The sequence below is a fragment of the Pan troglodytes genome, chromosome 15 (genome assembly GCF_028858775.2).
Source record: "Pan troglodytes isolate AG18354 chromosome 15, NHGRI_mPanTro3-v2.0_pri, whole genome shotgun sequence".
Classification (NCBI taxonomy): Eukaryota; Metazoa; Chordata; class Mammalia; order Primates; family Hominidae; genus Pan; species Pan troglodytes.
The window spans coordinates 62,786,428-62,803,343 of record NC_072413.2 but is presented as its reverse complement, the minus strand read 5'-3'; the positions used below and the strand labels follow the sequence as shown (position 1 = coordinate 62,803,343).

At 46.2% G+C, this 16,916-nt stretch overlaps 1 protein-coding gene across 3 annotated transcripts in view; it reads left to right on the top strand.

Moving 5' to 3' along the window:
- SPTB (spectrin beta, erythrocytic) overlaps positions 1-16,916 on the top strand; it is a 136,987-nt gene that overhangs the window by 58,799 nt on the left and 61,272 nt on the right. For all 3 annotated transcript variants that reach the window (XM_024348751.3, XM_063793553.1, XM_024348752.3), the window contains exon 3: positions 16,487-16,638. In XM_024348751.3, the coding sequence (XP_024204519.3) occupies positions 16,487-16,638 (152 nt within the window). The remainder of the gene's footprint in view (positions 1-16,486; positions 16,639-16,916) is intronic.

Genomic DNA, 16,916 nt, shown 5'->3' with positions numbered 1-16,916 from the left:
TTGTCAGTCTGGTTTTACCTTCTTATATCTCTGTGCTGGCTGGATCTAGCTGCAATGACCCTGGCGATCCAGGTGGAGGGAGAGGGGTACCATATTCCGTAAGATTTGCCAAAGCAAGGTAAGAGTGGGGACTGGCCTTTGTGCAGAGATTCTTTTATGTTTCTTAAGAGACCAAGGTAAATTCTATTTTAACAGTTGCTTGTTGTACTCCTACTATGTTTAAAGCTAAACCCCTGGCCAACCATGAAAGGGGAGAGGGGAACCACAGAGATGAATTCAGTATAGCGTCTGTCTCTCAGGAGTTCAAAATCTATTAGGGAAAAATGAACTGTGTTCACAATTAATTAGCATGAGTGGAATTAGAGAAGAACTGTAGGAAGGGCACATAAATTAAACAGCAATGAGAGAGCCAAGGAAGAGATGCAAGGAAAATCGGGGAACAGTTCATGGAGGAGGCAGCCTTTGAGCTGGGAATTGAAGGGTGTGTGTGATTCTGGCAGGCAGAAGGGCCCCGGGTTTCTCCAGTTGGCCTGTGTGTGTTGTCACCACGTCTGATGAGCTGCTTGGGAAGTTGGTGGAGACAGGTTAATGAGCCGAGCACAAAGCCGGGCATGGTAGCTCATGCCTATAATCCCAGCACTTTGGGATCCTGAGGTAAGTGTATGGCTTGAGACCAGGAGTTCAAGACCAGCCTGGCCAAGAGGGCGAAACTCCATCTCTACTAAAATCCAAAAAAAAAAGAAATAGCTGGGCGTGGTGGTGCATGCCTGTAATCCCAGCTACTCAAGAAGCTGAGGCACGAGAATTGCTTGAACCCGGGAGGCGGAGGTTGCAGTGACCCAAGATCACGCCACTGCACTCCAACCTGGGTGACAGAGCAAGACTCTGTGTTTAGTGGTCAGTCCTAGGTTGATCAGGAAAGAGCCTTTGCTGACCTTGGCTGTGCCTAGTTGAGCCTCCTCCTCACCAGGAGCATGCATCTGACTTACCAGAGATTCTGAATGCCCCCCGGGGAGAGGAAAAGCCACAGAGCATAGAATTGTATGCCTGGGCCTTAACTGTTCAGAACATCTGGCCAACAAGTAAATATGCAAGTTTGAGGTCCTTTCAAGATTTTCAAAAACAAACAACCTAAGTGGTTTACTGGCTTCCTTCTCCTGAGAGTCCACTCTAAGTGACCTGGGCTTGAGCTAAAGCTTTGGAAAGGTCTAAATAGGGTGGCCAGATGTGCCCATTCTGCTGGGTAGGCAGAATGGAGAAAGGGAGCATGTCAGCCTTCCTAGTCTGAACGTCTTGACTTTTTTTCCCTTCAGTACTGTCGTTGGGGCCACCTTAGCAGCCTAGGCAGGGGTCAGTCTTTCAAAAGAAACATTAGGGAGAAGGAGCTCTCAGCCACTCTCCCACTCACAGGAATATTAAGGCAAGGAGGGGATTCAGCCCTGAGTTGCTTATAAGATAGCAGTGATCTGCTTCATAGGTATATGTAGCAAGGTTGGGGAGACTGGCCTGGCGTCCTCTTTTGAAACTGAAGGTCCTGGGGTGAGGAGGAACATGTCACAAGATCCAGATTCAAGTCCTGATTCTGCCTCTAATGCCACCGCAGTGGAGGATCACTGACTCCTTTTCCATTTTTATAAAATGGGGATGATAGTATTTTCTCAAGGTTGTTGTGAAGAGCAAATAAGATAAAGTTTACGAAAGTTTTTATTTATAATAAAATGCTAGGTGAATGTTAGATAATGTTAGTACTAAGAAAATTTCCCATCGGTGTTTTCTGTCCTTTCTCTTTTCCCAACTTCAGACATTCAAGATCATGAGCTTGGTCTTTTTCCTTGCCTGTTGTACCTTGGCCTGTTCCAGGACCTGTTTCTTCCTTCTTAACCCCCACCCTCCTTTGCCTTGGAAGTTCTGAGTTGGAAGGAAAAGCCAGGGACCAAGGAAACCAGGCTAATGTTTGTGCTTGGAACTCTGGGCTCTTTCCCCTTCCCCCAGACCTGATGCCCATGAGATGAAGCCCCATGCCATGCAGATCTCTCTGTCTCCATAAGACTATCCAGTCCACGACCCTGGCTGTGTCTCCGCCATCTGGCTGGGTGACATGGGAGGCCCAAGAAACCTAAGGATGTTGGGTCTTGTCAAATGCTTTTCCAGATGAGACAGTTTCTCTAGGTCCATCTCCATTTAATGACCTATGGTTGGAAGACCTGAATTGGGGTGACTGGATGTGATCTTTTCTGCTTCTTAAGTAAAATTCCTCTCAACTCCAAAGGAAATACTCCCTGTTCTGCCTTTCATACCACTCCCAGGTCTTCCTTCCTGGACCTAAAGAAACAAGCCATCTGGCTAATCTGTCCTAGCACATAAAAACCTGACCTCTCTCCAGAATGAATGACTTTCTTTATGAAACTGGGAGTCAGCCTAACTAAAGTGAAAAGGAAGAAGGGTAGGAAAATGTTGCAGAAGGCTCCTGTAAGGGGGTGGATTTGACCTTGGCAATGCCAAGGGGAGGGCTGGGATCCCAGCAGGAATATTTGCCCTGTAGATCCCTGAGCAGATTTTAGCGTTTTAACATCAGTCTCTAAGCTGGCCGCCTGTCATAAGGTTAAGTAGCAGGTAGCCCTGAGGCTTCTTCCTGGACTGGAGACCATGCTTCTCTCTTTTGATGACTGCCTCTGGCACCTTCCTACTTTCTGGACCTGTTTTGAGGGATTACAGGAAGAGCAGCAGCTGAAAAGCCCAAGTTCCTATCCTTCCAAAAGGTTCCAGCCTTCATGTTTCAATAGAAAGGCTCCCCCCATCTCCTAGAGTCCCCCTAATTGTCACACAGCCCCATTTCTTCTCCTTCCCCTTTTCATACTGGGAGCTGCCAGATGAGCATTTGTGGCCGTCTGGATGAAGAATGAAACACTGCAGGCTGCAGGGAACTTACCAGTCAGAATGCCCATCCTCTGTCTCCCTCTCCTCACCCCAGAGGAGGCATCTGCCTGCCTGCACACTCCTCCCCTTCCCTGCACCTGGGTACAGACTCCAGTGACTCCAGTGAGGATGCTGCCTCAGGGTAGATGTGGCCCAGAAGGGAGAGCAGGGAGTGGAGGAACCCCACAGAAAGATGCCCCAAAAAGAGAAGGCCTGTGCATGAGCCTCATTCCCCTTTCTCTCTTCCCTCGCCTCCCTCCTTCCACTCCCCTGCCTTACCCATGCACACAGCTTGGCATCCGGCATCCCATGTGCCGCCCGCTGCGTGATTTACAGCTCCTCGGCTCACAGAGGCATCTCGCAGTGCAGGGAGCAGTCCGGAGCCTCCTGCGAAGGGCCTGTGGGAAAGAGATGGCCTTCACGTTCTTTCTCAGTCTTCCTCCTGTTCTTTGGCCTGTGGAGCAATCACCAAAGGATAGACCAAACAGGGCCTCTCATTTTAAAACCAGGTGCACAGAATTGTGTTGCCCACTCAGGTTTTGCCTTTGCATTCAAATCCAAGTGGTGCTGCAAGCTAGAGATGACCTTCCTTCCTGCATTGTCTCTTTGTAGCCTTCTTTCTGGAAGTGAGATGAGGCTGAGGGGTGAGGTTGGTTGAGGACAATTCCAAGACTGCTGTGGGACAGCAGGTGCACTACAGCCTGTGTCCCTGCACTCTGAAGCACATAGTTGCTGCCACTCTGAACCTTAACTGTCTTCAGGACCCACTGCATGCAGGTCCCAAGGTTAAGTTCTGTGGCTGGCAGACATTCCTCGGATGCTGCTGCTCCCCGCCCACCTTCTTGGCTGCCAGGAACTCCCCAGGAAGGGTGGTACAGACCTCTTCCTGACTCTGCTGCTGAAGGGCCCTGAGAGTGTCCTCAGGACATGTTTGGCCTCTCCCTCAGGCCCCTTTCCCCTTATGTACAGGAGGATGCTGATCTCAGGTGCCCTGGTTGCCTAGGAGGGCTTTGTGTCCAGAGGGCAAGTGATTTCTCAGGGAGCAGGGCCTCACCCCCGTGGACGGGCATCAGTAGCTTCTCTGTTAAGTTGACAGATTCAGGTGCAGCTGCTGGAGAACAAGGCACCAGTTGTCCATGTTCCCCCCATGTCTGTCTCCAGGTACCCGTAACCAACAAAGATGGTGGTGTCATTAATGGGAGGTTTGTAATGTTTTTTCTTCTCAGATTTCAAAACATAAAATGGGGTTTTATTTAGAGACTACATATTGGGAAAATATACTATCCACAGAAATATCTATCATTGTCAGCAACCATTTTAATGTCAGAGGGAAAAAAATTGGATCAGCAGCTTTCTCTGGGAGGTCAGCCATGGTGAGATTGTCCCCCTGCCCCCAGGCAGGACACAGTGTAGATAAACCTGCCAGTTACCTGTGCAGATAAACCTGCAAGAGATGTCAGCATGCCACCTGCACTGTGTGGCCCAGGGCAGGTTTCCCCTGCCCAGGACATAATGCCTTCCATTGTCCCCTTACCACTCTTGATAAAAGCTATTCTTCCTCTCTCAGAACTCTTTACAGAACCAAGGCTGCTTCCCTTCTATGGGTGACTGCTATCTATCATTGTGAAGACGCTTTATCAAATATTAATACACTGAGGTTAATAATAAGACTCTGTTCTCTCCCCGGGCAGTGCAGTCTGAGTGAACCATGTTAATAGCCTCCTCCATCTTTGGGACATTTCTGTGGGATTTGTTCCCAAGGGCAAGCTCTGACCCCAGGCCTTGACTGTGTTTATGGCTCTCAGGAAAAGCCAGCACCCATTCTCCCTGCCCCATGTGTCCCCCACATGCTTCTTGGCTGAGGAGGTGCCAAAGGTGTTGTTTTCAGAGCATCTGTAGCAATTTTCCATTTTCCCTTTATAACGTGTCACTGAGACAGAGTGACAAGGAGGCTAGTAGCAGCCGAGTCTCTGGGAGCATTTTGCCTCCAAACCCTTTGGCCTTCAGACTTGGGAAAGTAGATCAACCAGAGAATCTCAGTTTACAGTCTAGTGAGACAGAGGTAGATCAAATAATCCCACACATGTCTATGTGCATAGACACACGTGCATAGCAAATTATGACAAGTTTGCTATGAAGATTTGCTGGGAACTATAAAGTTTGTAACATAAACTGCAGCTCTCAGTTCAGGGGATAAGCATGTTTGAGTCAGAGTGCAGGGTTGGTGGTGGTGATAGGAGGGCAGGCAGGGGCCACCTCACAGGCCTGATAGGCCACCGGTGTTGCCAAGGTCCTGGGCAGGAAGTAGAGAAAAACTCAAAAGGGGTGGCTGTGGAGTTTAAGGAGGGAATATATATTGATTTAGGGTAAATTGATATCTTGATGATGTTGAGTTTTTTATTCAAGACCTCAGCGTGCCTTTCCATACAGTGGCAGGGTTGAAGGGTCCGAGAGAGGGAGCATTAGCTGTGGGCTGCAGGACAGGAGCTGAGCCTTCAGTAGAGGGTGGAGGGCAGGAGCTGCTGCCAGCCCATCAAAGTACTTTCAGCAGGGAAATGACACGGTTAGATTTGGGTTTTTAGGGCTCGCTCTGACTACTAAGGATCACCCTCTGTAGGGAGAACAGGTTGTGGAGAGGCTGTGCAGAAGTCCGGTAAAGAGAAGACGCTGTTTGAGCTAGCTTGTTACCCATAGGTGAGGAGAAAATGGTCTACCTGGCAATATCACTCTTCCGTCGTCCTGCCGCTATCGTTAGGGGACCTCGATCAAGTCACTCTTCTGCTCCTTGGGGCCTCTTTATCCTCACCTGTAACACCAGGGGCTTGAACTAGATGATGCCCAAAGCCCTTCTAGCTCTGACAGTTTGAGCAGAAGCCACCTATGGAGTGGTGTTGACAATGTGCCTCTTTACCCTGAACCATGTAGCTTTGGTTCCTGGCTTGGGGAAGGGAACTGATCCTTTTCAGCAAATCGGTGCTTCTCCAGAAACTCTCTCTGTTCACTAAAGGCATCACCTAGGCTGAGGCCAAGTCCTGGACCGTCTTGACTTTTGCAGCCCCATGTTCTCAGTGAGTGTAATCTCTCTATGCAGCCACCACCTGCATGCAAGACAACAATGCCTGATATTGGTGCAGCTGCTTTGTGTTCTAGGTGCTTTTGTTCAGATCATCTCCATGACCCTTCACCCACTCTGTGAAGTGGGCAGCTTATAGCTGTTGTCATCTCCCTAGAGATGAGGAAGGTCACAATGCCAGGAAGTGGCCAAGACAGGACTAGGATCCCGGGGTTTTAAAGTCATCACAGCGCTGCTTGGGCTGCAGCCCTCGGGCCCCTATTGAATGTTCTTCATTCTTACCTCACATGCTCCTTCGCGCTTCATGGGAGATGCCCCTTCCCATTTTTCTTCCAACACCAGCCTTTGAGCCTCTCGGCTCCTGCCTCTCCCCTGTCCCCTTAGGATCTTTGTCTTCCAGCACACTTTTGGGAGTTGCTGCTTTACTTAAGAACCTCCGGGCTGTTCTGTACCTGGACTATAATGTTCACATTCCCTAGACTGTCCTGCAGCTGCCTTGCTCTGGATAAATTCACTGTTTCTCACCCCCACTCCCAAAACCTGCTTACATGCACACACATGCACACACACACATACACACCTTGCCAGTTGCCACCTGAGGGGCTGTGAATATGACCTCCTTTTTCTTCCCTGCCATTCTAAAACCATTATCATCTTCAAACTCCAGATGAAAACTAGCCTTCTTCAAAAATAAAAAAAACTTTTTGATTTAAACTGGTCTACAATAACTTGTTTTCTTTTGTAATAATATATAAAGATCCTATTTTATCTAAAAATGCAATAGGAGCTGGACGCAGTGGCTCATGCCTGTAATCCCAGCACTTTGGGAGGCTGAGGGGGGAGGCCAGGAGCTCGAGACCAGCCTGGCCAACATGGCGAAACCCTTTCTCTACTAAAAATACAAAAAATTAGCTGGGTGTGGTGGCACATGCCTGTGATCCCAGCTACTCGGGAGGCTGAGGCACAAGATTTGCTTGAACCCAGGAGGCAAAGGTTACAGTGAGCTGAGATCACACCACTGCACTCCAGCCTGAGTGACAGAGGGAGACTCTGCCTCAAAAATAAATAAATAAATAAGCAATAAGATAATTACTTTGATATCTTTTTAACATTTTATTAACAAGAATATATATTTAATATAGAAAATATGAGAAAAACAGATAAAGAAAACCAGAGATTTTGTTAATGTCTCATATAGACACTTCAATGTCTATAGATGTATGACTGTATAGGTCTGTGTATATATTAAGTGTTATCTATAATATAATCTTAGACCCTCTTTCATGTAACAATATGCTATGAATATCTTTTCATGTCAGCAAACATGCAAATTATTTTAATGGCTATATTGTCTCCCTTTGAATTACTATACCCCAAGCTCAGCCTCCCAAGTAGCTGGGACTATAGGCATGCACTACCATGCCCGGCTTCTGACCACTTTAAAATCAGTCTTATGGGTTTTATTCTTGCGTTTGCATTTTAAGATATGTAGTAAGCATCCTAAAGTTCCATCTTAGAATCACCCCTAGCTATATCGCAAATCCTTAAGGGTTGGGGAAATAGCTGTTCACAAAACCAGTGTGATGAAAGTTGGTTGAAAGGAAAATTCCTTCCCTAACTGGTTAAACAGAAACCGTAGAATTTGTGCCATCATCATTTATGATGTGTCCCTGAGAGTCTGCCCCATGCTAGGCTTTATTATGGATTGGCATCTGTGTCATTGAGGTTCATCACAAGTTCATGGCAGTTAAAGTATGGCTCACTTGGCCAGACATGGTGGCTCACGCCTATAATCCAGGCACTTTTGGAGGCCAAGGCAGGTGGAGCACCTGAGGTCAAGAGTTTGAGGCCAGCCTGGCCAACATGGTGAAACCTCATCTCTACTAAAAATACAAAAAAATTTAGCTGGGCGTGGTGGCGCTTGCCTGTAGTCCCAGCTACCTGGGGAGGCTGAGGCAGGAGAATTGCTTGAACCCAGGAGGCAGAGGTTGCAGTGAGCCAAGATTGCACCACTGCACTCTGGTCTGGGTGACAGAGGGAGACTCCATCTCGAAAAACAAACAAACAGAAAACAACAACAACAAAACAAAGCATGGCTCACTCTGGTTCCCCAAGCTCTTGGCTTCCTGGCATGAGAAGGAGAGAAATCCCAAATTGTGAACCTGCAAAGAGCTCAGCATGAAATGATTGTTTTCAGAAGGCTCATGGTCCATGGGCCTCCCATGGTGCCTTTGCTCCTACTTATCTTTCTGACCTCCTAGTTTTACCTGTAGCTTAAGGCTGTGAGCGACTGAAAATGCAGACTTCCTCAAGAAAGAAACTTTTTTGACTTTTCATCTATTAGTCCCCAGGGTTTTTGAACTTTATACCCTATTTTTCTTTATGACATCTGTTGTTTCATATTATAAAACCAATATATGCCCACTGCAAATATTTTAGAAAACAGAGAAAAGCAAAAAAGAAGAAAAAATTACCCACAATCTTACCATCCAGCTATAACAACACCCAGCATTAGGATATAGGTTTGAAAATCTGAATTTTCCCCCAAAATGCATTACAATATCCTTTCCTGTCACTGAAATTTATTCAACAACCTTAATAGTATCCTCATTAATATACCAAAATATTAAATCATCCCTTGTTTTTGATTATTTAAGTTGCTATTTTCTATTGTTGAAAGCAAATTTTTTTAACAGAAAAAGGAGGGAGAGGCACAAAGCCCTCAAGGAATGTAATAGAAAGCCATGGAAGCAATAAATAGATGGACCCAGAAATGGGAGATGAAGCTTCCAAAGATAAGATACTTCAACTTTACAGTTTGGTTTAAGGACAGCTCCTATTTTTAAAACAGCCCCACTAGGGACTTTTGATGGTGAGCTTCCCAGATGCCCGTGACGTCAGGAGGTGAAGCAGGTGCTGCAGTGGGTGGGGCTGGCAGCTGGTGTGCTGCTCACCAAGAAGGGAGGAGGGAGGAGCCACGGAGAAGCCTGGAGAAGGAGTAACACAAGAAAGAGACTGCGCCGTGACCCTGTGGGGAGACATTTATGCTTTAAACCCCCACAGGGAGTATTCAGAGGGCAGAACCTCAGAAGTAGCTGTGTGGGTGTCGAGGAGGTAGAGCGCTCCTTGCTCCTTACAGACCTCACTCCCCTTTTGCATCCAGGGGCCAATGCTCCTGCCATCAGCCTTGCTCTCTCCTTTTCACTTCTCTTATGGGCTCAGGTGGTTAAAGATGCTTATGATTTTGGCCTGGTGAAAAATCCCTAAGGCAGGAAAGCACATGAAAGGAATTAGGCTATCTTGGAAAAAGGAAGAAAATAAAAACATGTTAATATTTTCTTTAGGCTGGGCGCGGTGGCTCACGCCTGTAATCCCAGCACCTTGGGAGGCCGAGGCAGGCAGATCACCTGAGGTCAGGAGTTTGAGACCAGCCTGGCCAACATGGTGAAACGCTGTCTCTACTAAAAATACAAAAATTAGCTGGGTGTGTTGGCACATGCCTGTAACCCCAGCTACTCAAATTTTTTTTAATTAAAAAAATAATCAAAAGATTTTAAAATTTAAAAATGCGATGATTTTTTTTTACCAGTGTATGAATAGATCTGTAGGATAAATTCCTAGAAGTGGAATTACTGGGTCCAAAAGCATGTGCATTTGTAATTCTGATGGGTCTTGCCAAATTGCCTTTCGTAGAGGTTGAGCCAGTTATACCCTTTCCAGCAATACATGAATGTTTTTTCCCCACATCCTTGCCAACACAAGCATTTTATCAGACTTCTTGATCTTTGCCCAACTGATAAGTGAAACATAGTATGTTCGTGTACTTTCATTTTACTTTTTGGCTTTTATTATGGAAAATTACAAACTGGTAAAAAAGTAGAGACAAAAGTATAATAGGGTCATTACATTATCACCTAAATTTAACAATTGTTGATATTTTGTTATATTTGCTGATCTATTTTGGGGGTTGAAGCATTGTTAAAGTAAATTAAAGATCATCATACTTTCCCCCTAATTACTCTAGTATGTATCTCTGAAAAACATGAACATTTTCCACCTAACCATGATACCATTATTACACCTAATAAAATTAACAGTAATTCCCTAAAAATATAACCTAATATACACTTGATATTCAGATTTTCCAAGTTGTCTTAAAAATGTCTTTATGATTAGTTTGTTCAAACAAATTAAGGACCATTATTAGATTGTGTGTTTGCATGTGTTTGTGTGCATGCACGTGAGCTTTTAATTTGGACTTCTATTATGAGTGACTTGTACAATTTTTTATACATTTAAGAGATGCTTATAATTTTTTCTGTTAACTCTGTTCACATTACTGGTCTTTTTCCTTGTTAATATGTAGGTGCTTTTTGTATATTAAGTAAATTAGCCCTTTATAATGTATGTTAGATATATTTTTGCTCATTTGTTTGACTTTGCTTATGGTGTTTTATCCAATACAAACTTTTTTTTTTTTTTGAGGTGGGTCTCAATCTTTCACCCAGGCTGGAGTGCGGTGGCACAATCATAGCTCACGACAGCCTCAAACTGAGCTCAAGTGATCCTCCTACCTCAGCCTCCTGAATAGCTAGGATTACAGGTGCATGCCACCACACCTCTCTAATTTTTAAATTTTTTTGTAGAGATGCAATCTTGCTATATTGCCAGGCTAGTCTCAAACTCCTGGCCTCAAGTGATCCTCCTACCTTGGCCTCCCAAAGCTCTGGGATTATAGGTGTGAGCCACAATGCCTGGTCCAACACAAACATTATTTTAATGTAGTTGAACTTTCAATTTTTTATTTTATAGCTTTTGGATTTTGTGTCATATTTTGAAAGGCCTTCCCTACACTAACATTGTAGAAAGCATTTACCATGATTGATTTTTTGTTGCTGTTGTTGTTATTGTTGTTTTGAGACAGGGTCTCATTCTGTCACCCAGGCTGGAGCACAGTGGTGAGATCTCGGCTCACTGCAACCTTCAACTCCCAAGTTCAAGCGATTCTCATGCCTCAGTCTCTTGAGTAGCTGGGATTACAGGCGCACAACACCATTCCCGGCTAATTTTTATATTTTTAGTAGGGACGGCGTTTCATCATATTGGCCAGGCTGATCTTGAACTCCTGACCCAAAGTGATCCACCTGCTTTAGCCTCCCAAAAGTGCTGGAATTACAGGCGTGAGCCACCACGCCCAGCCTGATTTTGGTATTTTTATAGTTTCATTTTTTACATTTCAATTTTTGACCCACATGAAATTTATCCTGGAGTATGAGGTGTGAATGTAACTAACTTTTCCTGCTTGGCCATCCAGTTTTGCCAATACTCCTTATTGAGTAATTCATCTTTCCCCTTCCTGTTAGAAATGCCACCTCTATCAGCCATTAAATGCCTGTATGTACTGGGACTATTTCTGTCCCATTGGTATATCCATCTTTTCATATGCTAGTACAACACAGTTTTACTATAAGTTTACACTATTCTTTGATAGACAAACCATCTGGAAAGGTTGGTAGCCCTTTATTACTCTTATTTTTGGGAATATTCCTATTTTTGGTTGCATGTTTTTTCAATGAAGTTTTTAATCATTTGTCTTTTATTCCCACAAATTCAAATTGTATAATTTAAATATATTTAAAACACTATTAAATATATATTGATTTAGGGTAAATTGATATCTTGATGATGTTGAGTTTTTTATTCAAGACCTCAGCGTGCCTTTCCATTTGTCCAGATTTTCTTGTGCGTGCCTCAGGAGCCTTTTAATGTTTTCTTCGTATGCATTTTGCATACTTCCTTTGAGATGTAATCTGAAACATTTTGTGTCTTTATTAACACTGGGGGCCTTACAAATTCATATTTCAGGAAATGACCTTCAGTGCTTCCTTTTGCCTCTAGGATTAAATCTAAGTTTCTTAGCCTCTCATTCAAAGCTTTCCACATCCTGTTTAAAACCTGCTTTCCCCTGTAATCCTAGCACTTTGGGAGGCCAAGGTGGGCGGATAACGAGGTCAGGAGTTCAAGACCAGCCTGGCCAATATGGCGAAACCCCATCTCTAATAAAAATATAAAAAATTAGCTGGGTGTGGTGGTGCACGCCTGTAGTCCCAGCTACTTGGGAGGCTGAGGCAAGAGAATCACTTGAACTCGGGAGGCGGAAGTTGCAGTGAGCCGAGATCACACCACTGCACTCCAGCCTAGGCAACAGAGCGAGACTCCATCTCAAAATAAACAAATAGATAAACCAAAAACCTGCTTTTCTCTAACCTGTAGCTATTCCCTAGCCCCTAAATAAGCTTTGGCCTTTCTTTTTTTTTTTTTTTTTTTTTTTTGATACAAAGTTTCGCTGTTGTTGCCCAGGCTGGAGTACAGTGGTGGGATCTCGGCTCACTGCAACCTCTGCCTCCTGGGTTCAAACAATTCTCCTGCCTCAGCCTCCTGAGTAGCTGGGATTACAGGTTCTTGCCACCATGCCTGGCTAATTTTTTGTATTTTTAATAGAGATGAGGTTTCACCATGTTGGCCAAGCTGGTTTCAAACTTCTGACCTCAGGTAATCCACCTGCCTCAGCTTCCCAAAGTGCTGGAATTACAGGCGTGAGCCACCATGCCCGGCCTAGCTTTGGCCTTTTATGCCTGTCTGCTTGGACTCATTCTGTCTCCCTGGCTCCCCTCCCCTTCACAATCCAAAGCGGCTTTCTTCACCAGGTGCCCCCTTGACCACTCCAATTGGAAATGACCTCTCTCTTCCTGGAACCCTCAAGCATTGACCGTATGTGTCATGTACCTGATATGGAATTCAGTATTACCCTGTGATGGCTTTTGTGTTATTAAAGTGAACTGCCACTTATTTATTATGTGCTTGCAAAAGTTAATTGGTGGGTTTGAGTATTGTTTCCTTAACTGTATCTTAAGGCCTTGGGGAGAGTGAGCTGCCCAACGCCCCTGCAGCACCTAGGACAGGGCCCACTAGTAATAGCAGCAGTAGTAATGACGATAACCATGAGAGTTCACATGATGGCAAGCTTTCTCTGTGCCAGCCCGTTCCATGTACGAACTCACTTATTACTGGATATATTTGAGGGTTTTAGTGTCATGGGTGTATTTGACCTGAAACTAAACCTTTGAAGGGTTTTAGGTCACCCAGTCCCAATATTCAGACAATAATTCTGGGTCAGAGCTGATCAGGGAGGAAGATGAGTTTTCTAGGCAAAGACCTAACACATAGCAGGGAATGAGGATGGCCACAACCCAGGAAGGAAAGGGAAAGAAAGGAACAGAGAGGGCCATGCACGGTGGCTCATGCCTATAATCCCAGCACTTTGAGAGGTCAAGACAGGTGGATCATGAGGTCAAGAGATCAAGACCATCCTGGCCAACATGGTGAAACCCCGTCTGTACTAAAAAATACAAAAAATATCCAGGCGTGGTGGCACACACCTGTAGTCCCAGCTACTCAGGAGGCTGAGACAAGAGAATTGCTTGAACCCAGAAGGCGGAGGTTGCAGTGAGCCGAGATTGCGCCGCTGCACTCCAGCCTGGCAACAGAGCGAGACTCCGTTGAAAAGAAAAGAGGAACAGAGAGGAATGAGATGCCGGGGTTTGATGGCAGCAGAGGCTGTCAGCCAGTCCATGCTGGTGGACTCACCCCCTTCCTGCACTGGCAGGGTTAGGGCTCTGGAAATAAGGCCTGGCTCCTGGCAGGGCTGTGCTGAGGCCTCCTTCCCATGGTGGGTCCCAGTAGGATGGCCTGGGTCCCCTGGGGACAGCAGGCCCAGTGCACAGCCACCTCTCTTCCTGTCCACACTACCAGGGTTCCCAGCCTAGCTGGCTCCAGGCCACCGCCTCTCCTGCCCTTGAAGGCTTGGGATGAGCATCTGGGCTGTGCGGGAGTGAATGTGCTGAGCATCCCAATGCCAGGCGGCTGGAGCCAGCCAGCTCATGGAAATGCCTCTCACCTTGGGGCCTTTTCTCCCCTTCCAATCATCATTAGCCTCGAAATCTTTCTGTGTCTCAACATTGCAAAGCGTTTTGGGGCTCTGGGGATTCTGGGTGATTTCATTCCAGCCTTCAAATAAAAGGCAGCTAGGAGGCCACCTGCCTGTGCTCAAAACCTGTGGCTCCCACGTTTGAGGGTCCAGGGGGCATCATTCATGTGGTGACAACTAGGGAGATCTAAGGGTGCTTTCTGATATTTCTGCACCAATAAATGCACCAGCCCAGTGGCCTAGAATTAATCCATGTTCCCAGCTAGAATCACTCCCTTACCCTTTGCCAAGCACAGATAAATAGTTCTCAGCACCCACGTAATGAAATGTTTGCATTCTTAAAGACAGGAAAAGGAGGAAGAAATACTTTCACTTTGGGGGACACCTACCTCTAAAGGGGCTAAAACTTTCACCCCCCTTAGTCAGAGGCTCCACACCTGACCTGAAGGGATAGCTACTTAAAGAATAGATCTGGTTTCTAGGGAAAGAACTGTGGGACTGTGGCTGGCTCTGTTGAATCTAAAAATGCCCCAAAATAAGTGCAATTGCTTTCCGTCCAGTATGGCATCAAACCCCCTTTAGTTACATTTTGCTGAAGCAGCATTTGAAATCAGGAAAGTGGTTTAATTTGCTGTTGACAAAAGGGTAAGGGGAGTTTTCTCGCTGAAACTTTGCACAGAGGCCCAGAATAAATGAATGCCCTTTAAATTTTACATGTATTTAGGATTCACACAGTCAGTAGTAGTACTTTTCCTCTTCTTGGAAGTCTTATTTAGATGGCTGCTGTAGAATTCTTCATTCTTCATGTATGACTCAAGGCCTCGTCATATTTATAATACAGTCTGTCTGCCTCAAGGATAGGGACCATCAGTCTTGTCCTTGAGTTCCCCACCACCACCCAGGGCCTGGCACCTCACGGTTGTATGGTAAATATTTGCTCAATGAGTGCACAGAAGAATCAAGGGTCTGAGTTCCTAATACCAAAATAGCCATGAAGCCGGAAGGCATCTGATGCAGCAAGCCTCAGGATCTGCCAGGATTCTACCCTTGAGGCAGAACTGGCTAAGCTCCTGTTTTTGTTATTGTTGAATCAAGATATTTAATAATTTAAAAAGCCAGCCCTTTCACGGTTGAGGCTCAGTCGAGCACACAGCCTGCTCCGACCGGGCAGACCCTGCTCCTGGCTAGGCCACTCCAGGTATGTCCTGGCTGTGATCTCCCCCTCCACTGCCATGTACCCTCCCCAGGGATCCTCCACAACCCCCAGGCCCAGCCTCACTGCCAAGTCACCTCCTGCCCTGAATCTTCAAACCTAAGTGCCCAGAAGCCAATTGCCACCAAACTGTTCATAAATCCAGAAAGGGCTCCTCTCTTCTCACCTTCAATTCTCTTATTTTTCTTCTTTTCTGCTACTTTTCTTTTTTTCTCCTTCTCTCCTCCTCTATCCTTTTCTCTTTTTTTTTTTTTTTTTGTGCCATCCCAGTCTTCTGTCCTCTCTCCAGCATCTTGTCTGAGCTTCCCCAGGTAATGCTGGTGCCTAACTTGGACAGACCACCAGCATTATTTGTACAGAGGCAGTAAGAAGTACCCCACCTGAACTGGTACAGCATGGGCCAGGGGCTTGGACTGGGCTGATGCTGATTTAGGATAGGGGTGTCATGTCACCTTCCCAGGGCTGAGAAAGATAGCGTAATGCCACAGACAGCCCTCAGCCCAAACCTTCATTATCCTTACCCCCACATGAGTCATACATTCTACATATCCTGTTACCTTGCTCATCATTTTCCTCCCCCTATCAGGAACTCCTTGAGGGCAGGAAATTTGTTTTACCTCTGTGTGTCCTCAGGCCCAGCACAGCGCTGCCACATAATAGGAACAGAATCAATGTTTGTACAGACAGCCACAATACAGCTATGGAGTACTGATGGTGCACCAGGCTCCAGGCCCTGGAGACAGAGAAGTGACCAAGACAGATTTTCCTGGGCTCAGGGAGCATCTAAGAGAGAGAAGGAAATGTAAATGCAGGGAGCAGGGCACATGAAGGGAGACCCAACCCAAGCGCCATTTATACTGGCTCTTAAGGATGAATTAGTGTTAAGTGAAGGAGGTGGGGTGGAGTGGAGGGGCTGAGAGACAGCATTCTAGGCAGAGCGAATATTTGATGGGTTGATGGGTAAGCCTGGCACTGAAATCTGAATTCAATGGCACAACAGTACAGAGTAGTCTGACTGATACAGGGAAACAGATGCTGAATTAGAGGTGTCCTGATACTGTGCATAGAATATGGTGGCAGTGCGAGTGATCTCCTTATTGCCTCTGTTCTGGTGGCATGTGGACCGGTATTGCTACACCTTGATGGCAAATGCTCCGAGGAAGGGAGTGGAATGAATACATCGACTTCCTCTGCCAAGCATAGGGGTACCCTGGGCTTAAGGTAAAACCCCTTGGCCCCATGTCACACTGACCCTGCCAACCTCAGGCACCTCACCAAGGTTCTTCTCTCCACCTAGATGAGCGGGAAGTTGTTCAGAAAAAGACCTTCACGAAATGGGTGAACTCGCACCTGGCTCGAGTGTCCTGCCGCATCACCGATCTCTACAAGGACCTGCGGGATGGGCGCATGCTCATCAAGCTGCTGGAGGTGCTCTCTGGAGAGATGCTGGTAAAGCCCCTTCTGTGGGCCCCAGGGCTGCTGCCATCGGCCCCTCTTCAGCAAAGGCATGGTTTGGGGGCATCTCAAGTTCTCCTGGCCTTCCCAGTTTTCTCTCTGCTCCTTTGGGAGGCTCTAATACTTAGAATGGGAAGCATCCGTGTGGCTGACTGGTTTCTCTGAATTCTTCCCAGAACTTCTTGCCTCCTCTGACCACTCCCACCCCTTCATGCTTCTCCCAGAAGCCATGCAGAGCTCCTGACTTTCGGCTCTGGGCATCTGTAGCTGGC